Below are 25,318 nucleotides of genomic sequence, written 5' to 3' on the forward strand. Positions count from 1 at the left end.
CGTCTTCCTGTCTTCTGTGGCTGCCTTCAGGTCTTCATTTACTTAAAAGTGGTACATGTTTTCTCTTAGCTTGGATGGTGCTTTTTAACCTTTTTTTCATTATTCCTTTTCTCTACCAGGAGTCTTTTAGACATTTTTCCCCCTAATCTTCCATCCATGAAATTTTAATACTACAAATACTCCATATCTCTGTACTTAACATTGGAAAGAGTATTTTCCCCCCATTCCCAAAATGAATTTTCACTCTTTGGGAGGAATATCACCTCCATTGAGAATGCACAATTTTGGAGGCCCATTTAGGTCACTTGCTGCCTTAAGCAGTAATTAGACTTTGAAGAGGGCTAATCTATTTCCTAATTTATTTAAGAACCTTGAGTCCATTAGATATTTTTTGATATAGACCACTATTAAAGCTTTGTGCTTCAAAATGTAGGCTAAGTCATTCATTTAAAACATGGGCTATGGAGTCCTATATACTGGGTTCAGATCCCCTTGGCTTCTTCTTTTCCTTGCTCTGCTACCTGGAGCAAAGCCTTAGTTTATTCATAGGGCTCATAGGGGTGCCTGGCTGGCTCACTCAGTAGAGCGTGCAACTCTTGATCTTCGGGTTGTGAGTTCAAGCCCCATGTTGGGTGTAGAGATTACTTTAAAAAAAATAAATAAATAATAAAATAGGACTAATAATGATATCTTCCTCAAAGGTTTCCTGGGAAGGACTGAATGAAAAAGTAAGTAAAGCACTATGCTCACATAAAGTAAGCCAGCATGAAAATTAAGCTATTTTAAGTATTATTAGCATTTTCTTTGGTTGTTAAACTCGTCAGCTCTCTGCATTTTAAAAATTAGATTGAGTTATGGCTCAGGATTTAGAGGTGACAAAGATACTATGGATGTTGGGCTCACAGCTGTGACATGGTCCAGTTGTTTAACTCTTTGGGCCCCAGTTCCCCATTTCTTTAATTAAGATAGAAAACAAGTTGGTTGAAATGTCATATATGGCTGTAATCCTAATAAACATAAATGGATTATATTTGTCCACAAAGTGACAGAAACTCTTGGATTAGATTTTAAAAATAAGAGGCATAACTAAAACCTAAAACAAAATGACTATAGAAGATAAGAGTGGAATGGAAAAAATATACCAGGTAAATATTACTATCAAAGAAGTAGAGTTAATGTGTGACTAGGGAGAAAATGGACTATTTCCATGTTATTAGTCCACCAAGAAGACAAAATAGATATGATTTGTATTTGTATGTATCCAGGGAATTAGAAGGAAAATCTGATAAATCCACACTCACAGTGGGAGATTTTAACCTATTCTGTCACTGATAAATAAAACAGACAGAAGTTAGTATAAAGTATTTGAAGACCACCTTTGTTAATGACGGGTAGTTATTAAACACGTATCTGAGCATACCTCCCTCTCAAAATGGCCTGATTCTATGAATTGTTTGTTTGTATAACTGAATCATGCTTTTTGTATAGTTGGTGTATTCCTGTAAAGCAGCAAGTAAACTGGTCATTTTATTTATTTTTATTTTTTTAATTTTATATTTTATTTTTAAAAATTTACATCCAAATTAGCATATAGTGCAACAATTTTTTCAGGAGTAGATTCCTTAGTGCCCCTTACCCATTTAGCCCATCCCCCCTCCCACAACTCCTCCAGTAACCCTCAGTTTGTTCTCCATGTTTATGAGTCTCTTCTGTTTTGTCCTTCTCCCTGTTTTTATATTATTTTTATTTCCCTTCCCTTATGTTTGTCTGTTTTGTCTCTTAGGGTCCTCATATGAGTGAAGTCATATGATTTTTGTCTTTCTCTGACTAATTTCACTTAGCATAATACCCTCCAGTTCCATCCACATATTTGCAAATGGCAAGATTTCATTCTTTTTGATTGCTGAGTAATACTCCATTGTGTGTGTGTGTGTGTGTGTGTGTGTGTGTGTGTGTGTGTATGTATGTGTGTGTACACACACATACACACACACACACAATGGAGTATGTGTGTATGTGTATACACACACACACACACACACACACACACACACACACACACACACCACATCTTCCTAATCCATTCATCCATCGGTGGACATTTGGGCTCTTTTCATACTTTGGCTATTGTTGATAGTGCTGCTATAAACATGGGGGTGCATGTGTCTCTTCAAAACAGCACACCTGTATCCTGTGGATAAATGCCTAATAGTGCAATTGCTGGGTCTTAGGGTAGTTCTATTTTTAGTTTTTTGAGGAACCTCCATACTGTTTTCCAGAGTGGCTGCACCAGCTTGCATTCCCAAAACTGGTCATTTTAAAAGTGAATGATACTGGGGTGGCTGGCTGGCTCAGTTGGTAGAGCATGACTCTTGATCTCAAGGTTATGAGTTCAAGCCCAATGTTGGGCATAGAGCTTATTTAAAAAAAAAAAAAAAAAAGGAAGTGAATGATACTTCTATTAAGGACTGGAACTGGGTATGTGACTTTGTTAGCTATCACACTAGAACTTATCATTTATGTCTTGGTTTTGTGAGCAGAGAACTCTGAATACTTAAGATGATGTCTTGGGCCTTATTGTGAAACTAACTCCATGAACCTGAATAACAATAGGTTAGCTGGGTTTATCCTTCACTTTGGTTCTAGATGTGGTTTCTTGCAGATATTCCTTTTTGTTGGCTGTTTTATTCATGCTGCAGAATGATTCATTGGGCACATTGCAAACAGGGTGTGACTGCCTTACTTTCTGTGGATGTTTTATAGTTGAGAGGATGGAGGCAGAACTCTCCTGGGTCTCTTCCTGGAAATTGTCAGACACACAGTTTTGTCTCTTCAAAGTACCTGAGGAGAATTGTTTTTAAAGATAGCATACCAGAAATCCATTTTATGCTTTGTCAACTCTTTTAGGAGTAAAGTGGGAGGGTTTTTAGTGTTTGCAGAACATTTGAGTCTGTGGATTCTCCAAAATAATTGTTAGCATATGGTTTTCATCTTCAAAAAGAATTGGCAACTGTTAGTTACCTTTTTTTCATTTTCATTTAATTTATTAGAGCATTTAATATAAAATTGGGCATTAAAGGGGCACCTGGGTGGCTCATTCCCCTGATCATCCAACTCTTGATTTCGGCTCAGGTCATGATCCCAGTGTCGTGGGATCAAGCCCCACATTGAAGCTCAGCATGGAGCCTACTTAAGATTCTCTTTCCTCTCCCTCTGCCCTTCTCTCTCTCTCTCTCTCTCTCTGTCTCTCTCTGTCTCTCTCTGTCTCTCTCAAATAAAATTTTAAAAATTGAGTATTAAGGAGGGGTGTGTGTGTATGTATGTGTTACCAGTGAAAATCCCATTTATTCTCTACTTGTAACTTTGTAAAATCTGAATAGTTCAGACAAAAAATAAATTCTTTTAGTGGGTAAAAACTAAATTAAAAAGGGAAACATAAATTTCAAAATGTACATGGGGAAGTACCTTATTAAATCTGTTCATGTTTATTAACAGCCTAGTCTAAAATTGTGACTTCCTTAAAAGCAGAATGCCTAGAAGATCTGTATAGCTCAGAATAGTATGTATTTTGGCCTTTGTGACTGATGAGATGGTACTAGCATGGCAGCTTGAATTGACATTGCCTCTGTCAAGAAGGTGACATCTGCCTCACCTTCCAGACCTCCATCTACCGGTCTCCCACCCACCTAGCCAGCCACAAATAAATAATTAGCAAGCACTTAATGTTTCCACGCACTCCACTAAGAGTTGAGAAGATACAAGGACAGTAAGATGGGAATGTGACCCTGAGAGCCTATGGCCTATTAACAGTAAGTAACTAGAAGTTTTGTAATTTTGAAACAGTCGTATAATGGTATGGTAAGTGATATGTCAGTGGTGTATAAGGTGTCTGGGAGCTCCCTCCCAGGCTTATGCAGGCTTATCTAAGGTGGTCTTAATTCAGACCAGGAGCTAATGGTGGTAACTGATAAGAGATAGCTTCCTGGATGAAGTGATACCTAAGCTAGGATTTGTGGGAAGAGGAGAAAGCTGTTTCCAGGTAGCCTGTTGGTAAGTCAAGAGCTTGACTTTTTTTCTCAGGAGCTACAAGAGCTTAGAACAGTAATATTGAAACCAGGCTGGAGAGCTGGTCAGAGCTCCCTCATGAAGAGTCACATTTCTCTTCAAAGGTTTCTGGGCATATTTGAAGGGGTGGACATTGGTGGGTTTAGTCACAGGAATGAAATGATTGGACTTACATTTGAGAAAGTTCCCTCTGGTGGCAATGTAGGGGAAAGGGTTAGGGGTTAAAATTGGAGGTGAGTTGCTGGAAAAAGAAGAAACTGTTGCTTAAGCTAACTCTTGGGATTTTCAGGGGATACCAGCAGCCTTGGGGGCTGAAGATGGGAGGAGAGGGGGAGATGGGGACTGCAAGGTGAGGTAACTGGAAAAAAGGAAGGTGGCATTTAGTGAGGGAGTGATGGAAGGGAAACAGGGTCTGCAGGGAGGAACTAGGGGTTTAGTTTTAGACACTGACCTGGTGATCTTTAGCACTTAGCTGTCCAGGGAGCAGCAGTCAACATAGGGAAGGAGCCAAAGCTTGGGGAGTGGGTAACATCACCAAGGGAGATTTTGTACAGTAACAGAAGAGGGCAGTGGAAGGAAACTTGGAGATAACCATAAGAAACAAAAACCTGTACATTTATCTAATACCTGTGTCACATGGAAAACAGATTTGGCATCTCAGAAAGTTAACAGATATGATATTTTCCTTCTGGGCTTTGAGAGATACTGACTTACAGAATTTTAATCAATAAAGAGGTGAACTAATGGAATACTACTAAAACTTGGAATGGTAATGTTCTGGATTTTTTCTTGATGGTTATGACCTTATAGTGGTACATGTAAGAGCTGTAGGAACCTCTTTGCCTTCTAGATCTAGATCTAGATCTAAACTGGTCTGCCAATTTAAAGAAATAAAATTATTGTCTTCTTATTGAAGCAGAAAATGATGAGCTTTTGGAATTTTTTTTGTATCTTTTGGAAAATTCCAGTTCATAGGTTGTAGGGTTACAGAAGAGTAACGTTGAGAAGTCTTGGCATTTTCTTATATATTTCTTGTTCTCTCTCTCTCTCTCTCTCTCTCTCTCTCTCTCTCTCTCTCTCTCTCTCTCGTGGCTGGGAAAGTGGGTATGTACTTTTACCCATCTTCCCAAACCTAGCCACAAAAACATGGGTATTACTTATTGCACCCAGTATATTATTGATTTTTATTCATTCGGGGATTATTTAATGAGCTCCTGCTGTGGTGATCAAGTGAGAATCCAGGCCCTTACTTGAGCCCATAGCGGCAGGGAGGAACCTTCTCTGGGAGGGGAGAGTGTCTTGTTTCATGCCAACCTTATATAGCCATCTCAGGCTTTCCAAATGGTGGACCCGCTAGGCAGAGTTCCAAGATGGCCAGCTCTCCTTTCTTCTCTCCTCCTAATCTCCCCACAGCCATTTAAGAAATACAGATTACTTCACTGGCTGTGGGGTCACATGGCTGATAGCACCTTAGGAAAATCTAGCCCTTTATAGATAACCTACTAGAGACACCTCCACTGGCACTTGTTGAAATAGGCTGGGGGATAATAATGTTTATAGTGTGCTGAGCTTTCTGGAATCCACATGTCATGGGCATACTCATCCACATCTTTCCTTGACTCTGACTTTCCCTTTATCCTCAGGTTACTCTGTTGTTGTTTTTGAAAACCTAGAAACACCCTTTCACTGTGGCCCTTTGGGGTTTGGGATGTTTCATTTTAACATTGCCCTGGTGGGGGGGGGGGAGCTTCCATCTTCCATCATTATGAAAAATCAGCTGTTTGATAAAGATATTATCTTAGGACAGATGGAAAATGTTAAAGAAAAAAGTGACCCCGATGTCCAAGTTCTTAGACACTCAAGTGAACCAATTGAAAAAAAAGAATTAAGTGATAGCATCAATATTTCTTTTGTACACAGACTAGTAGGAGCTTTTGCTTCCCACGTTGCTCTTTGTCTTAAGGGAAAATTACGTTATTAAAGAACACCATTAAAGAGAATTTTTAGGACAAGACATACTTATGTGCTTTGAATGACTTATTTAAAGCTTAGAGGAGGATTAACGCTTGTTGAGAAATTTCTGGAAAGCAGTCGTTGAATTTGGGATAAGTCATTGGTAGGAAGAGGGTTGCGTAGGGGAAAGGATTGCAGTTGGGCTTACTCAGGAGTCCGATGTGGTGGGATGGAGCACAGGTTGTTAGCTGCCCTAGAGGCCTTGGTGTGGCTTGTTCTCATTGGTCAGCAGGTGGCACCAAATAGCCAGCACGAATCTGGAGAGGTATGTAGTGTTTAGATTTCACCATGGGTTGGGTTGAATTGCACTTTGTCTGCTTTCACAAATTTGTAATTCATAGCACTTTCACATTTTTCCCCCATAGAGATGGCATCCTCTAAGGCTGAATTTTACGAAAGGCTTTGGTATTAACAAAGTTATGAAAATTAACCATCTCCCAAGGTCAAATAGTACATGACATTATTGATTTTTTTTTGAAGGGGTTTATGACTCAATGTGAAAAGTAACAAACAGTAAGATCAATAGAATATACTTATTGGCTTAATTTTCTATAATTTTTTTTATGTTTTTATAAAATGTGGTTAAATATGTTGCTAATGTAAGTCTTAAAATTACTGATAAGTTTATATTGTTGGAATTGATTATGTCTACCTGATGGGAATCCAGGATTTTACTCCCATCAAAATGTTTGTGTTTGAGTGAAGATGGGTCATTATTTGGGTCATTGAGCTCTTCATTTCCTCCCAACAAGCTATCCTGCTTCTCAACATAAAGTCTCTCCTTTGCCTGGGATGCTGTTGCTCCTGATCTGGGCATGACTCATTCCTTTTTGACACTGAGATCTCATTTTAAATACTGACTCTGAGAGGACTTTCCTGACCACCAAATCTCAAATAGTCTCAAAATTTTCTCTCTCTCTCTTTTTAAGGTTTATTCATTCATTTTTGAGGGGAGGGGCCAGGGGGCATTGTGCAGAGAGAGAGGGAGAGAGAGAATCCCAAGCAGACATGGGGCTTGAACTCACAAACCTTGAGTTCATGACCTGAGCCAAAATCAAGAGTCAGACTGTTAACTGACTGAGCCACACAGGCACCCCTCTCTTTTTTAAATTGAGATATAATTGATGTATAATATTATATAAGTTGAAGGTGTACAACATGTTGACTTGATATATATGTGTATTGCAACATGATCACCACTGTAGCATTAGCTAACATCTCTGTCATGTGATATAATTACCGTGTGTGTGTGTGTGTGTGTGTGTGTGTGTGGTGTGAACAATAAGATCTAGTCTCTTAGCAACTTTGAGGTTTATAATACAGTGTGGTTGATCATTGACTGTGTTGTATCACTCCACTTTTCATTTTTTTTTCAACTATTTTGCCTTTTCTTGTGTGCTTTTTGTTCAGCTCCTCCTCCTATGCCATATGCTTCACTAGAGCTGAGTCCTTATCTTTTTTTTTTATTTTTTTTAATGTTTATTTATTTTTGAGACAGAGAGAGATAGAGCATGAGTGGGGAGAGACAGAGAGAGGGGGAGGGAGACACAGAATCTGAAGCAGGCTCCAGGCTCTGAGCCGTCAGCACAGAACCCAATGTGGAGCTTGAACTCACGCACCGCAAGATCATGACCTGAGCTGAAGTCAGAGGCTCAACTGACTGAGCCACCCAGGTGCCCCGAACTCAGTCCTTATCTTGTTTACTGTTATCCCTAGCATCTGAAACAGTGCTGAGCACGTAGTGAGTCCTAAGTACATTCTAGTTCAGTGGATGAATCATAGTTGTATTGAAGAGAGAAGAAGCTATATAAGCTGAATGTATTTCTCATTATTCTCTGAGGGTATTTTGATAAAGTGAAGACAGCAGTGGACCAAAAGTTGAGGCCTAGGTTCTTGTTTCTTATTTGTTCTTGTAAAATACTGTGACCTGGGTGGGTCCCTGAGAAATGGGTCTTGGTCATAGAATTTGTAAATAACAATAAATAATTACAGTCATTATTGTTTGAACCTCTCCTATGCACCGGAACAGTCCTTGGTGCCTTACATTTACTATTTCATTTGATCTTAGGCATCTGTTAGTTCTGATATGAAAATGAGATATTTAGGTGAAATGATCTGTTCTCTTATATAACATTTTATGAATTTCTAGGAGAAGCTAAGAGATTATAGTTTATGGTGGTACACAGTAGAAGTAAATGAGTTCATTCAGAAGCCCTAGGTGTTCATCTTAGTTCTTAAATAAAACTTTAAAACTGCAAAACTTAAACATTACAAAGAGGGAAGAAACTCACCCTGTTTTGGGTGTGTGTCATCTCATTCAGTCCTGTGAACAACGTGGAGAGTATCTTTCCTCTTTAATGGTTGGGGAAACTGAGACGCAGAGATGTTAAATAACCTAGCCAAGGTTACACACGTGTTATGAGGCAGTGCTCAAGTTCAAAACCAGCATTGATTTACCCCAGAAACTTGTTCTTGACATGTAGGAATTGTTCTACAATTCTACTTTACCTTTATCCCAGTAGGTTTCATGGGAGCACAGAGCATTTTTGACCTCTAAATAGGATTTTCTTGCTCTTTCTCACAGAACTGTAAGAAGGAGCTGATGTGGAGGAGCAGCTGAGACAGTTCAAGATGACGACCACAGTAGCCACAGACTATGACAACATTGAGATCCAACAGCAGTACAGCGATGTCAACAACCGCTGGGATGTGGATGACTGGGACAATGAGAACAGCTCCGCAAGGCTCTTTGAGCGGTCCCGAATCAAGGCTCTGGCAGGTAAGTCTTCTCATGCCCTGTGACAGAAGCCCAGGGGCCTGATAGTTCCCTTTAAAATCACCCACCCTGTCTCTTCTACAGGAAGGTCAGCTCACCTCTACTTAAACATGTCCTAGGAGTTGACTGTTGCATAAGGTAGCCAGGTCCATATTTGGGGAACTGTCGATCCTAAGGCCAAAATGATTGAGTGATTTTTTTTCAAGCTGCCCTAGGTTATTAAGAATTCTTTTATTTTTGACTCCTCTTACATTTCAAAATAATGCAGCATATTGTACCGTATTCAGACAAATGTACAAATCATCCTGTGTGCTTAGTTGCTATGATATTTTAGTTGACCTGACTTGTTACAGTAGAGTTCTTACTTTGACTGACCAAGAGTAGTTAGCATCACATGCAAGGGTTTTAGATGTAAAGAGCAATAACTTAATGTGGTGAGGGCATATTTAATGCTACAACAGGTAAGTTTGCCATTAATTCACTAAAATTAGCAGGAACACATCCTTCCTTTGTGATTTCTAACTCTCTTGGTGCTGTTAAATACATAGAACACACTTTTACCCTAACCCTAGTTGGGGTGGGTAGTGGTCTTGCCCTGAATTGCCCTGGAAATCAGGAAAGGGTTTCATCAGGGTTTCATCAGGATTCAGCAATACTGAATATATGTAAACCAAGGGTCAAAGTGGAGTCTATTTAAGGTCTTGCATCTGTACTTTGAGATTTTAAATAAAATGGTTTCTAAATGAGAGAAGTACGTTTATGACTTTTTTTCTGAATGTCTTTAATCATGACACATAAATTATAGCCATGATTTAACAGGTAAGTTTACTGTTAATTGTTCATATAGCTCACATTTTTTACCTTTATAGTATAATTTACTTATGATGCATGTGTCATTTAGAGTTCTCTTGATTGTAAGCAAAAGGAAACCTAACCCAAAGTGGTTTAAATGGTAAAGAAAATGTATTGATCACATAGAAGACAAATTTGGCCTTTAAGCAAGACTTATTCCTGGGCTTAAATGGTGTGCACAGGACCCAGTTTCCTTCTCTATATTTTTTGGCCTTATAGTTCCCAGATGGCTGCCCCAGGTCCCAGATCCGTCTGTAAGGATACCCAGGAGAAAAGAGCACCTCTGCTGCCCCAGTACTTCTACCATGTCCTAGGATCAGTCTCACTGACCTGGTCGATCATGACTTGGGCCATGGGCCTTCCTTAGAATCTCTCTTCCAGTGGAGTCAGAGAAGAGGGTACGCTGATTGACATTAGCTAATGAGGATGTACTTCTGGCGTGGGGGTTGTGGGGTGAGGCAGAGAGGGGTCAGTTCCATCTGAGCTCCTTGGCTAGAAAATTTGGTATATAACAGGAAGGAGGAGGAGGGAAATGGATGCTGGGAATATAGCTAACTAAATGCTATAGGAAGGTTATTCAGTTGCCTTAGAATAATTTGTCTCTTGAGTGGTGGTGATTTAATGATCTTTCTTGAGCTTGCCTGATTGAGTGCATAAATGAATGATTAACCAGATAGTCACTCTAGAATTGAAGCTTTATTTTCTAGCTTATTCATTAACATGGAAACCTATGGAAACCTTGCTGCTGGCTTGTGCTAGTGGATTGATTTGTACTTTAATCCCTTACCTCTTTTTCTTGAATCTTCATTTAAGCCTTTAGACTAGTATGATTTGGGTAGCCAGTTACGTTTGATCATGAATCATTTACTTTCTGGTTCTAGGCTACTATGTATTATCTCCCTTTTAAGAAGAATAATATGGGGTGCCTGGGTAGCTCAGTCTTTTAAGCATCCGACTTTGGCTCAGGTCATGCTCTCACAGCTCATGAATTTGAGCCCCTGGTGAGGCTCTGTGCTGACAGCTTGGAGCCTGGAGCCTGCTTCAGATTCTGTATCTCCCTCTCTCTTTCTGCCCTTCCCCTGCTCACACTCTGTCTCCCTCTCTCTCTCAAAAATAAATAAACATTAAAAAAATTAAAAAAAAAAAAGAAGAAGATGTATTTACAACTGTAGAGCAGTTCTTGCTTTTTGTATCTGGTCTTTCCTGCAGTTCTGGAGGATATCTCCAGCTGTACTTAGTATTGGTCAGTTTTCTTAAACTTCCTAGGGTGGCTTTTCTTCCATGCTATCTGGGTCCCTGAACTACTATAGTTAATGATAGTAAGCACTTAACATGGTGTTTACTGTGTGCAGGCACTGTTCTAAATGCATTGTATATATTAACAGCTAATCCTATAACAACCATATATGAGGGACATTATTATTATCTATAGTGTATAGATGAGGAAATTGAGGCATGGAGAGATTAACTAGCTTGCCCAAGGTCACACTGCTGAGAAATGGCTAAGGCAGACTGCCTCCAAAGTGTATACCTATTTTTCTATATTCAGTAAAATACAAAATGATTCAAAGCATATTGGTATAGAGTATTGATAATGAGTAATTGAAACATGGTTTTAAAAAGATCTTTAAAAGGCTCAGGAATGCATCTTGTGGTCTAGAAGAAGCCATGAGTAACCATGACAAGTTATTGAAAAGAAAACGTGTTGCCTCCAAGTTAAATAGAAAAAAAAAATTGCTTTCAGTGAATCCAGAAAATATCAGGAAAACCATCTGTGTATTGGAGGAGATTTTCTTCTTATCTGACTTCCCACTTCTGTGGGACAGAAAGATCTCTGAACTCTCTAAGAAATCTTATATGCTGAAAACAAGAGTAACAGAACAGTCCGGCAGTGTCTGAAACAGTGGTTCTAGAATGTGAGCATGCATCAGAATCACCTGGTCGTCTTGTTCATTGCTGGGCCAACCCCCAAGTTTCTGATTCATTAAGTCCAGGATAGGGCTTGATAATTTGCATTTCTAACAGGTGATACTGATGTGGCTGGTCTGGGGAATCACATTTCCAGACTGGTGTGGAGTATTGATGTTTGGTCTATTTCCTTGGGTGTCTGAGACTATTTCATCTAGACCCAGCTGAAGTCTAGTAAGAATTAAAGTATCAAACTCAACAGAGCTATCTGAAAGACACACTTCAATGTGGGAGTCGTGTGGAAGGCTGGCACCTCATTTTGAGAGGAGAGAAATATCTTCCTGTTCCTTACAGGGAAGTAGTATAGTGATAGGTCCAGCGTGAGAGAGTGCTGTTGTAGGATTTCTGTTACAAATGCACATTCTAAAGTGGGAAATCTTGGTTAGAGCGCTAGAAATGTGAGTAGAAATGTGCATACCAAGTTTCCTGTCCCTCTTAAGTGCTCTGCATATTGAGTCTTCTCTAGATTTCAGTCTGAATTTCCGAGGTGTTATACAAAGGACGTTACTGCAGGAATTCATCTTTTTATAGTGTGCTGTGTTGATAGTGTGTCTTATATTGATAATGTAACAACCACCTTGGGTTGTGTCCTTTACTAAGTGGCTTTTCTCTGAGAAAATAAGGTGAGGTAAACTACTTGCTACTAGTTTTTACCCAGTTCGCAGATCCTTTCTATTATTAAGCTGCTATATATGTAATATATATTATATATTTTACATATAGGTAATATATATTATGTATATGATATATATATTTTTTTCCTCTGAGTTGTAAAAACCATTCTTAATTTCAGTTTTACTTGCCTTCATCCTCTTCTTGCTTTTAACTTTGTGGTATAATAAGAAATAAATTTTATCTTTGCACTCAGATCCTGGCACAGAACTCCTAAAACCCTTGGAATTTGCTGTCTTTTGTTATTCATAAAAAGCCTTCTTCCTCACACCTGGATTTATGCTAGTGGAGGTGACTTAGGGTGAAACCTTCAGATAGTGTTAGGATGGGACTGGTCACTGGAATGAGCAAATAATGAGAAGGTGGGAACTTTCAGCCCCATCCACCAACCTCCAGGAAAGAGGGGGAGCTGGAGATTGAGTTTAATCTCAGTGGATGATGATTTAATCAATCATGTCTACATATTGAGACTTTCATAAAAACTCCTAAATGACTGGATTTGGAGAACTTCTGAGTTGGGGAACACACCAGTGTGTTGGAAGTGTGGTGTGTCCTGTGAGGCCATGGAAGTTCTGCCCCCACCCCATGGAAGTTCTGCCCCCCAATACCTTGGCTACATACTTCTTCCATTTGGCTGTTTCTGAGTTGTCTTCATAATAAACCAGCAAAATAAGTATTTTCTGGAGTTCTGTGAGTCCTCCTAGTAAATTTTTGAACCTGAGGGTTGTGTTCATGGGACCTGATGAACTTCTGCTGTTCAGTCAGAAATATGGTGGTCTCGGGCCTGTGACTGGCATCTGAAGTGGAGGCAGTCTTGTGGGACAGATCCCTTAAGCTGGGGGTTCAGCGCTAACTCCAAGCACTTAGTGTCAGAGTTGAATCATAGTCTGGGACACCCAGTTGGTGTCAGAGTTGTATCAGACTCAGTAAGATATTTCATAGGGGAGATGGCTTCCCTGGTATGGTGTGGAATGTGGCCATGTTTTAAAAATGTAGGAATCAGGCCTGCAGTCACTTGTCAAGTGCCAGTTTATCATCGCAAAGATGAAAGAGTCTGGAGTTGGGTCACTTCCATTGCCCAGGGAGCTTTGAATCTTTCCATTCTCCTTAGACTTTTTTTGCTTGAAAATTAGTCTGATTCATCTCTCAGTCACTCAGCACCCCCCTCCCGTTCTTTAGTATCTGAAACATCAGAGGAAAACACTAGTGAAAGCATCAGGAGCTGAGCACTGCTGTCTTCATAATCCACCTAGAGAATCTCCTGGTGGGGTTGAAAACAGCAGTTCTTTCTTACAGTAGAGAAAACCTTCATCTGAAAGTTTCCCCCTCACACAAGTTAGGTGGAGAGGGGGTCTCTTGAATTGTTAGCTTATAAAATGTCGAGACTGGGCACCTGGGTGGCTCAGTCAGTTATGCAGCCGATTTTGGCTCAGGTTATGATCTCAGGGTTTGTGTGTTTGAGCCCTATATCGGGCTCTATGCTGACAGCTCAGAACCTGGAGCCTGCTTCAGATTCTGTGTCTCCAGCTCTCTCTGCACTCCCACCCCTCCCCCCACCACCTCACTCTCTGTCTCTGTCTCTCTCGAAAATAAATACTAAACAATAAAAAAATTAAAAGGTCAAGACTTAGGAATGTTTTAGAAACTAATTAGAATTAATACTGACTCTTGCCACATGTTCACAAATTTTATATATACGAGGCTGGGGAGATTTATACTTGTGCCTAAATTGTGTGCTCCCATTTATAATTTAGAAGGAAGATGAGAAGAGCATTGGTGCATTGTGTTGTGTAGCAGAGATCATGCCGTGCAGATTCAGCCTTAAGGCAGAGTGCTGTGAAGTGACTTTTTTTTATGCATTCTGTAAATGATTTCCTGCATCCCATGATGGTGTACCCACATTCCTGACCTCTGACCAAATTGCCCCAGTAGTGTGGAACATGTGGTAATGAAAGTGATTTAGAAAAAGCTGGACTTTTTGCAAAGCAACGTTTTATTTGAAATAAAAACAAAAAAACTTAGATCTGTTAAAGAAATGTAAAAGGTAAATGGTTTCTTTTTACAAGTGATAAGTGTTTATGGTTACAGGTTATATATTGTAGAATCAACATAAAGCAGGAAAGGAAAAGTAGTCCATTAAAAAGTACATTTTGCTTGAAAATATTGATAAAGTAATTAGAATTAATATTTTTGTATCAACACTCATCAGCAGTAAATTTAAAAATTGGGAGGATGTACACCAAAACAGTGTTTATTTCTGAATGATTTCCCTTTTTTCTTACCTGTATTTGAATTTTTTCCTGACATAAAATCTGAACTAATTTGTAATAAGGAAAACAAAGCATAAATTCCTAATATCACATTCAGAAGTTTTAATTATTTCCACAAAAAAATCATGTCATAGAAAAGTTATAGGAAAAAGCCTATACATAATTGAGTAGTTAAAAAAGACAGAAATTAAAAATGAAATTCCTTTGGGAGTTGTCACTCGTCAACATTTATGAGCTAAAATTATTCATAAGAGCCTTTCTGCTAAGCTATGGACTTGGAAGAAGAAATTGACCTTGAGTTTACATGGTTAGTGGGGAATCAAGGACAGCTGATAGCCATAGGAAAAAGAGCTGGAGGCCACTCACTAATTGTATCTTTTACATTATATCCATAGAGCATATAAGTTATTAGCGGCTATATGTATAGGCCAGACTCCCTTTAAATACAAGCATTTGAATGAACAATAATTTTGGTGGAGCATTTAATCAGCTAAAGCACTGATTTGCTTTAAATGTTTAAAGCAGTATTGTCCAAAAGAAATGTAAAACTAGCCACATGTGATTTTTTTTTTTAATGGTTTTGTTTTCTGAGAAAGAAAGAGCAAGCATGCATGTGCATGCAGGGGATGGGCAGAGTGAGAAGGGTACAGAGGATCTGAAGCAGGCTCTGTGCTGTGCACAGAGCCTGATGCAGGGCTCAAATTCAACAAACCCTGAGATCATGACCTGAGCCGAAGTCAAATACTTAACCAACTGAGCCACCTACCCACATGTGATTTTTAACTTTCATCTTCTAGTTAATCAAATTATCTCAAATATTATCGTATCAATGTGCAGTCAGTATAAGAAGTTAGCAAGATACTTTACATTTTTTCTACTAAGTCTTTGAAATCCAATATGTATTTTACCACCCACATTTCTTATGGTCATTAGTCACGTGTGGCCAGTGGCTACCAACTTGGACAGAGCAATTTGAATGCCTTCACATAGACACTTACTGGTTAAAACTTTATAGATCCAGCCACACAAATGTGAGCTTAAAATACCCATCAGGTATTTGGTCTTGAGTATATTTATAAAGCAGTAAGTAGTTGGCCACTTGGCTAAGTGTAAATTTAAATTCTGTTCAGGGATAATGCATCAGTCAAATTGTTGTTGTAAAAATGAATCTCCTTTTTGTGCTTTCTGGTACTAAGACACAGGTAGCAACAACGCAGATCTTGTACCACATCTTTGTTCTGCTGTTTCAGCTGAAAATTTGGCACTGCTTTCAAGCACTGTTTTTGGATGCAGAGGACTCAATAGCACACTTACTTAAAAATGCACATTTAAGGTTCCCCCATAAGTTGAGATTCACCACTGGAGGAGGGAACCCAGTGATCTGCATTTTTAATGCATCTGATACACTTTTTGAGAAACATTTTCCTGGGACATGGCCTGAGTGTTCTCACTTAATATTCGTATCCTGTTCTGTCTGAGTCTTCCCCTCAAAGTGAAAATCAACTTTTTATCTCTTCTTCAAAATATCAGTCTGCCCTTTCCCCCAGTAAGCAGGTCACAGTTTATGTTTTGATATCTTGACACCTAAGAAGCCTTAATGTTGTGCCCAAACTGAGTACAGTGCTGTCTCCTGGCAGGGGGAGCGCATTCTTCCTCTAATCCCAGGCCTCATTCCAGCCCCTCTCTGGGTGGATCCTCTTGGTCCCAGAGATGATAAAGCCCCCCCCCCCCCCCCCGCCGCCCGTCCCCAACCTCTATCACTGTTGAGACCTTTTAGTTTGTAATCTCCAGGAGAGTAGACAGTTTCTCTGGGCCTAAATTAGCTTTCTAGTGCTAATCAAAATTAGTAAGGAAACTTGAAAGGTATATCCTAAAAAAAATCTGCAGTTATAGATAAAAATAAAAATTCAGGGACAGGGTTTTTCTCAGGAGGAAAAGAGCTGGATTCTGTACACTGAAAATTGGAGCAAAACTTGTCATAGTTTCTCCCACATGAGTACAAATTTCAAGCTGTGGTTAAAGTTATGTACTTAAGTTGTTTACATAATTCCAGAATAGATAGACCTGCACATAGATGGAGGAAAGCCTATTTTAAAACCTTAAAAGATTTTTAAGTTTACCTTTTTTGAGAGATGTCTTAATGTCTTTTCTACCTACAGTCATGAGTTTTTAATGAGATAGTTTAGATATTGGCTTTATATTTTTTACGATCTATAATATGGTTTTACTTAGAGACTTTCCAGAATTAGACTGTTAATTCATAATCACCTACCCCTGCCAGAATGAATAAACATAACAAAAATTTATACATGTATCTATGTATGTATGCGTATATAAAATATTCACCTTCTTTCTAGTGAGAGTACAAAGCTAGCCTTCTATTGGATATATTAATAAATCTTTGAAACATGGTATAGAATTGTCTCAATAGGAAGACAAGACCTATTTACATGAAACATTAACCAAACATGTATGCAAGTGCCAGGAAGGTAATATAAGCAATTAGTGCTCTAGTAACTGAGAGGCAAAGGGTGAACACAAGAGGAAGAAAGCCAGTCATTTTGAGAGGATGGACGAAGTAGTGTGAAGAACATTGGAACTTGGAGAGGAACTGAGGCTTGAACCTTGGCATGGCTGTTTCTGTTTCTACTGCAGCAAAACTGTAGAGGCCAGGCTGCAGATCTCTGAGGACCCCTCTCATTAAAGCAGAAAGTCAGCTTTTGGCTTCTAAAGCTTGGACTCATTCCTCTAAAATTAATTGAGAGCTTTTCTTATGTGCATACCCACCCGCCCGTTCGGATGGAACACTTTTATGTCCCCAGGGAAAGTCTTCTTGCATGATGGAATGGACATTTATAGTCAGGATTAACAGGGATTTAATAGCTATCCATTATTTTCCTCATCCACTCTTGAATCTGTTTCCCTAAATTTTGTATTATTTGGTATTATTTGAGAGAGAGGTATGGTGCCTAGAGTACAGTAAATATACCACCCATTATTTGTAAATCGGAATCTGCAGGAGCCGTTTCATATGAAAGAGGTTCATGAAAAGTAATGAGAAGAAAGTCTGTTCAGGTCATTACGTGTATGTAGTTCTGGGTTATACTCTCCATTTATTTTCTGTATATGTATCGCTTCAGTAGTTTCCTGACCATAGGATTGCAGGAATAGTTTCTTTCTTGTTTGGGTACAGTTCCCCAGGTTTTTCTTTCCCTCCCTTTTTTTCCTCTTGACTGCTGGGGATGACCCCTCCCCACTTTAGAAATCAGCTTGGCTTCCTGCTGCTGTTTCTTATACTCTTCCCATTCTGTTATCAGCTTAGCTGTGCTGACATCCCCTAGTAGCTGAGGCGAATGATCCTGGTGGGGAGCACCAGCCTGCCAACCCTCTCCTTCACTACACTGCTTCACCACCCACCATTCCCTTTTCCTACCCCAGCCCCGTTCCTGCCCCTGTCTTCTAGAGCCCATGTTCTCCTTTCTCAGCCACCTCAGTGGACTTCCCTTGGTTCTCATTCTTTTATTGCTCTCTTACTGCACACTTAGCCTTTGCCTTAACTCCTTTTCCCCGCCCAGCAACATGATTTCCTTAAGTCAGTCTCTTACTTTTAAAGAACTTCATAGTCATCATTTCTATGAGAAAATTCCCATAAGTTAACTTGTGAATGAACTTGGGGAATATAACCTGTCTTTTGAGGACTTCCTGGATAAGCAGAAGAGGAAAACTTAAGCTTTTTCTCTTTTCCTAGCCTTTTCCTGGCTCTCTCTGCAAATGTGCCCCTGACCCCATCTGTCTCTTAAATATCAGCTTTATCGAGATATAATTTACATATCATAAAATTTGTCCCTGTAAAGGGTACACTTTAGTGGTTTTTAATATACTCACAGAGCTGTCCAACAGCCACCACTAATTCCAGAACATTTTTCTCACCCAGAAAGAAATCCCATACACATTAGCAGTCACTTCTCATTTTCACCTCCCCCTAGCCCCAGGCAACCACTACTGTACTTTCTGGCTGTGGATTTGCCTGTTCTGGGAATTTCATATAGGTGGAATCAGGCAATATGTGGCCTTTTGTGACTGGGTTTCTTTTCCTTAGCAAAACATTTTCAAGGTTCATTTATGCTATAGCATACATTGGTACCTCATTTCTTCCTATGCTCTCTTATGTAAGTAATTGAGGTAGATTAGTGAGAAAGGACAGAAAAATTCTGTAAAAGCTACCAACATCATAATAGTTCTTTATCTGGCAGTTACTGGGAACAGATGGCAGATCTATTGTAGGTATCTGAAAGTCCTGTACACTTAGGACCTTCTTCATTTCATTGTTTGGTGTCTCATGTGGTCATATCTGTTGCCTTTATTTTTTTTTTTTTCAACGTTTATTTATTTTTTTGGGACAGAGAGAGACAGAGCATGAACGGGGGAGGGGCAGAGAGAGAGGGAGACACAGAATCGGAAACAGGCTCCAGGCTCTGAGCCATCAGCCCAGAGCCTGACGCGGGGCTCGAACTCACGGACCGCGAGATCGTGACCTGGCTGAAGTCGGACGCTTAACCGACTGCGCCACCCAGGCGCCCCTCTGTTGCCTTTATTAAGTTCACTTACACGGTCTAACTCCTTTGCCAGTTTCTACCAAAGTAGACCTGTGAGTAAGTACCCTCATAGGAAGATAAAAAGAGAAAATATAATTTATATATAGGACATTTGTAAAGTCCTGTACACTTTAAAAATAAACATGTTACATGATAAGAAAAAATTGGAAGTGTCAAAAAGTAGGTTTTATGTTAACACTGCAGTTCAGATAGCTAAAGTTTTATGTAACCACCATCTTCAGTGATACCATTCAATTTAATGTATTAGTTTTTTGATTTGTAGAGAGATTGATGCTGGGTAGGTGTTAATAGTCTCTTAAATTACATTTTGATTTTTGACACCAAGTTGATTAAAGAAGATGGTTTTGAGTATTTGTGTATTTATCAATTTTGACATGATCCCGTTACATAGTAATCTACTGGGAGGGATCTGGGTAGCAAGGTAACAAGCATTTGGTCTGTGTTTACTGTTTGTTTGGCTTCTCTGAAAAGAATCCTGCATTCAAAATTATTTTTGGTTAGTTCTTTCCGGTTGTCCAGAACAGAAATTCACTTGAATTATCTTAATAAAAAGGATATGGGCCTGTGGTGGAGTGAGGGAGGAGTGGGAGAGGGTTACTGCAAAATTTCAGGCTTACCCAGACCTAGAAATCCATTAGTGACTGAGGCCGCTGTGGCGCTGGAGGCATTCTTCATCTTTCACATGGGCTGTGTGCCTCATTCGTTGGAGCCCTGTGCATAGTAATAGTATCTGCCCCCTCCTAATTCAGCCCGCACATGGCTTTGGCGTACTGTAGTTACAGCTCTACATCTTGCCAGTCTTTTCTCTTTTGACCTCTTTGAAATGACTCAATATCCTGGTTTTCTCTAGTTCAGATCCCTATGAGGTTGAATATGAGGATAGGGCTCCAATTGGCCCACGTAATCTTTTTATATCTGGCCACGACCAATGGGGTACTTATAAATGATTATCTTTAGAAGAGGTATCCACAGCACTGGTAAAGAGCAGGAAGCCAAATGTATAAAACATACCAGCCCTGTCCCTCCACAGCTCAGAGGATATTTGGCTGGCAGTTAGAGGCTATGGTTGGCATTTCTAATGCAGAATGGTATAGTGGAGGAAGGTACTCTATGTTGGGACTTTTGGGGAAAGATACCGGGGCATTCTGCATGATCAAGGGAAGAGTTAAACAGCCAATATGAGGGAAAGGCAGGGTATAGACCGGCGCTGGAACCACAGAAATTAAGGCTTTCCATCTCTCTCTCTTGTTTTTACCTTCTGTTTCTTGCCTCAGAGGTGGTCTTTCAGGTGACTTAAATATGATTGCCATCTGTCCCTGGACTTTGCTATCTACCACTTTCTCTATTTTTCTAGTTCTAGTTGGAAACATGGGGTGGGGGTGTTTGATAGGGAGGCTTTAATTTACTAGGCTTTGGTCAGGAGGCCAGTCCTGAACCAGTGAACTGCGGTGTGAGGTATGGAGGAATGTGAGAGCGTGGCAGCTTTCCCTGGAATCATACGGAGATGTTCCTGGAAAGGGAGGTGGATGCTGGGCAGATGACAGTAAGTAACAATAAATGTTCACACATTTTCATATATTTCAGTGATCTTTTTTTTGTTTTTGTTTTAACATTTTTTTTGTTTATTTTTGAGAGACAGGCGGAAGTGGGGGGACAGAGGATCCAAGGCGTGTTCTGCATTGACAGCAGTGAGCCCGATGTGGGGCTCAAACTCATGAACAGTGAGATCATGACCTGAGCTGAAGTCGGCTGCCCAACTGACTGAGCCATCCAGGCACCCCTAGATTAATGTTCCTGATTCAGAAATAAAACTATTGTAAAGTGACAGGGTGACATTTGCTGTTGTCTGATTGCTTCCTTAAAAAAATAAAAAGCAACCAATAATGTACAGCTTCCTTTAAGATCTTTGAAAAAAGAGAAATGTACACCAGCGTTTCAGTCTTTAGAATATGCCTCTAATAAGATGCTTAGTTTACACCTAAGTTGTTAACTCGTGAATTTGACAATTTTGTTACTTGGAAATACTCTAACCCATTCTGTCTTCTTGAGGCCTCAAAGACTAACACCATTCTTAGAGTATGACAGGTGCCCAGTAATAGTGCATCATTCCATACTTTTTAGCAGTACAACAATGTAAGCACCATATTAGCATGTTCCTTACCCACATTTAATCTATTTTGGGGAAATAGATCATGTGTATAAAACAAGCAGTGAATGTGACAGGATTACATAAAAGTGCTGTGATGCTTCCCCAAATCCTAGATCTTACCTCTTCATTCTCCAGTTGATAAACATGCCCCTTTTCCACAATTCTTCTTCCTTATTCTCATTGGGTTAATCCTCAAGGGAATTTGCTGAGCTTGAGTTTTGATGTCTTTCCTACAAACCTGTGAATTTTCAGAACTCTAAGGTAGTGACATAATTGGGTGATGGACACATGTTTTTGGGTGAGGCTGATAAAAATTTTGCCATACAGGTTTAAATTTCTGCAGACTCCTTAGATTTCTTGAGCATCTATGTGAAATTGCCTTACTAGCCACGTGATTGCATCTTAACAGCATCAGAGACATGCTGGGCCATTTGCCAGGTTCCAGACCCTGCCTGCATTATATGTTACCTTTTGGATCACCCTGTAAATCTTCAGGAAACCCAAGCCTTTCCAGTGTTCACCCTGACTCCAAGCCCCTCCATGGAGCCATCTCCTGCATGGTTCACACCTTTTCAAAAAACTTCTTTGGCCTTTGTATTTCTGTACCCTATCCCCTGAGTCTTATTAGTTTCATGTGTGTGCTTAAAGTGGGTGTATCTTTATTTTCCCTCCAGCTAATCCCTTAACTCCTTGAAGACAGTGACTGAATAATACTTCTTTCCACACTTCCTACAGTGCCTCGTGTAAATGAAAACCCAGTTAGGTGTTTTTACTTGTCAGACTGAAGAGCCCACTTTATTTGGGGAAAATTTGCCCCTAATTTCCGTGATACCCATTGGAAAGTTAGTTCTATGTGTTTAAGAATTTTACATTAAAATGTAAGAGATAGGGACTTCTGGGTAACTCAGTCTGTTAAGTGTCTGACTCTTGATTTAGGCTCAGGCCGTGATACTCATGGTCATGAGATGGGTGGCTCAGTCATTTAAGCATTCGAATCTCAGTTTCAGCTCAGGTCACGATCTTGAGGTTGGTGGGACCAAGCCCTGCATTGGGCTTTGCACTGACAGCATGGAGCCTGCTTGAAATTCTCTCTCTCCCCCACCCTCTGTCCCTCCCCTGCTCGTGCGTGTGTGCGCTCTCTCTCTCTCTCTCTCTCTCTCGATAAAGAAATAATTTTTTAATTTTTTTTTTTCAACGTTTATTTATTTTTGGGACAGAGAGAGACAGAGCATGAACGGGGGAGGGGCAGAGAGAGAGGGAGACACAGAATCAGAAACAGGCTCCAGGCTCTGAGCCATCAGCCCAGAGCCTGACGCGGGGCTCCAACTCACGGACCGCGAGATCGTGACCTGGCTGAAGTCGGACGCTTAACCGACTGCGCCACCCAGGCGCCCCAAGAAATAATTTTTTAAAAAAAGATTCTCTTCCTCCCTTTTCCTCTGCTCCCCCCCCACATGCGCACACTTTCTCCCTCTCTTAAAAAAAAAATGCAAGAGATAATTCCTTTTAAAATTTGACACATATCTTTTGAGATAGTTTCCATGCACATTATTGAAACACCTTTTTTTAAAAAAATTTTTTTAAGGTTATTCATTTCTCAGAGACAGAGCGTGAGTGGGGGAGGGGCAGAGAGAGAGGGGGAGACGCAGAATCAGAAACAGGCTCCAGGCTCCGAGCTGTCAGCACAGAGCCAGATGCAGAGCTTGAACTCATGGACTGCGAGATCATAATCTGAGCCAAAGTTGGACACTTAACCAACTGAGCCACCCAGGTGTCCCGAAACACTTTTTTTTTTTTTTTTTTTTTTTTTAAGTAATAAGCAGAAGCAGAACAGGTTGATTATAAGAATCTGGAGTATTCTCTCAGCAAAGAGGATTTGTCTTAGATTTTCATTCTTGCAGGATTTGATCTCACTACTACAGTGTTAACTTATGGAGATGCTTTTGAAAGTTTGGGGCATTATTTTTAAGCTGATACAAACCATTACACAGAGTATGGGACATCTTTTAATGATGCTTTCAGTTTGGCCCCTGCTTCTTTTTGTGCTGCAAAAATCTGCCCTTAGGGTTTTATACTTTGGGGCCAAAAGAGCTACAGCTAAAGATGTACTTGCCCACTCCTTCCTCAGATCATTGCAGTGTTTCTGGACCTCTTTCGAAAGCTCCTTGTCTCTTTACTTTCCATGTTTTGAGATACTAAAGGCACTTGATGGGGGCATCTCTAAAGAGGCTCTCACTCCCAGGTTGGCCCACAGTTTGCCTGTGTTTTCCCATGTGTCACTTAGCTTCCAGTGGGTGCCAGCAGCTGGAGTTAGATAATTTAATGGCTCGTTACAAATTTATAAATGCTAGCCACAGTTGGCCATCTGGAATAATGTATTGTGACTTTAAGGACATAGGGAAATTGATGAATATAGTGGCCAAGCATGACAGGGAATGGAATGCTCTAATTATAGTTTATGGTTCCTAGAATACTTTATTTCACTATGACAGCCAAAGGCCATTCGTCTGTCCCTCAGACTAGGCTACAAGTGGACTAGAACACTGTTGTCGTTGTTGTTTTAACCGGTATATAATTTAAACCTTTTCTTCTGTGGTTAACAACAACAAAAACCATTCAGCAACTTTCTAAGTCCACGGGACTGGCAGTATGTCATTTAGCCAGCTCGGCCCTTCGTCAGTTTTTACCTCTTTTGAGATGGGTTTGACAGTTCCATGGGTTGACAGTCCTGAAACTGATTTTGGAGAAACGGGTTTACAGACCAAATCAGTTAGCCCTTTATATGTCTCTGTTGTGAGAACACAGAGTTTTATACCTGGAACTGGTTGCTCTGCAGAGGATTAGTGTGAGCTTCCAGCTTCTTCCCTGAGCCCCTATACACGCCATCCATGGAGTTGTCTCCAAGCATTTGAGGGAAGGCCAGTGTTAGTAGGGATGTTGTAAATAATGTAGAGGTATTCAAGACTGCCTTAAGAAATACAGGATGCAGAAGAGGCCAGGCTAGAGGATGCACTTGATACTAATTCGAAACCCAAAACCCACAGCACTGAATTAACAGGTGTGCTGGTGCAGCTTTCTTTGTGCATTTAATCAGGCATATTCTTCAGGTGTATTTGCATGAAGATCTTTTTTTTTTTTTTTTTTTTTTTTTTTACACTCTCTCACATTCAGGGAACCATTTTAATTGCCATGCTTAACATCATTATTGTCTGAACTGGATTTTGTCATGAAGGATGAAGTATCTATGTGGGTTTTTTTTAACTTTTTTTTTAAGCTTATGTATTTTGAGAGAGAGTGAGACAGCACAAGTGGGGGAGGGGCAGAGGGAGAGAGAGAGAGAGAGAGAAAATCTCAAGCAGGCTCCGCACTGTCAGTACAGAGCCTGATGCGGGGCTGGAACTTACTAACCATGAGATCATGACCTGAGCTGAAATCAAGAATCAGACCCTTAACCAACTGAGCCACCCAGGTACCCCCTCCCCGCAATGGCGTTCTCTCTCTGTTTTTTAAACTAAACTGAAGACTTTACTCATCATGTTAATCTAATCTGTAATTGACTTAAGATTTTGACAGAGAAAAAATTGAGCACAATATCAGTAGGAAATATATTTTACATAGTATTCTAGTATACACAGAAATTTATGTATATGGGTATGTTTATGTATTTACTCATTTAAATTTCACAATGTGATGCTGAACTTGAATTCATGAGATGCCATGATATTTTCTATTCTACCCCATATTTTTAAATGCTAGTATTGATCTACTAATTAGATTTTTTTTTTAATTTTAGAGAGAGCACACAGGCAGGGAAGAGGGGCAAAGGGGGAGAGAGACAGACAGAGAGAACGAGAGAGAGAGAGAGAGAGAGAGAGAGAGAGAGAGAGAATCTTGAGAAGGCTCCATGCTCAGCACAGACCCTGATGGTGGGGCTTGA

At 40.0% G+C, this 25,318-nt stretch overlaps 1 protein-coding gene across 3 annotated transcripts in view; it reads left to right on the forward strand.

The window, feature by feature from the left end:
• Positions 1-25,318, forward strand: part of SPTBN1 (spectrin beta, non-erythrocytic 1) — a 200,441-nt gene that overhangs the window by 46,693 nt on the left and 128,430 nt on the right. For all 3 annotated transcript variants that reach the window (XM_045446057.1, XM_045446058.1, XM_045446059.1), the window contains exon 2: positions 8,663-8,857. In XM_045446057.1, coding sequence (XP_045302013.1) covers positions 8,710-8,857 — 148 coding nt within the window. In that variant the 5' untranslated portion in view covers positions 8,663-8,709. The remainder of the gene's footprint in view (positions 1-8,662; positions 8,858-25,318) is intronic.

This window comes from Leopardus geoffroyi, chromosome A3 (genome assembly GCF_018350155.1).
Source record: "Leopardus geoffroyi isolate Oge1 chromosome A3, O.geoffroyi_Oge1_pat1.0, whole genome shotgun sequence".
Taxonomy (NCBI): Eukaryota; Metazoa; Chordata; class Mammalia; order Carnivora; family Felidae; genus Leopardus; species Leopardus geoffroyi.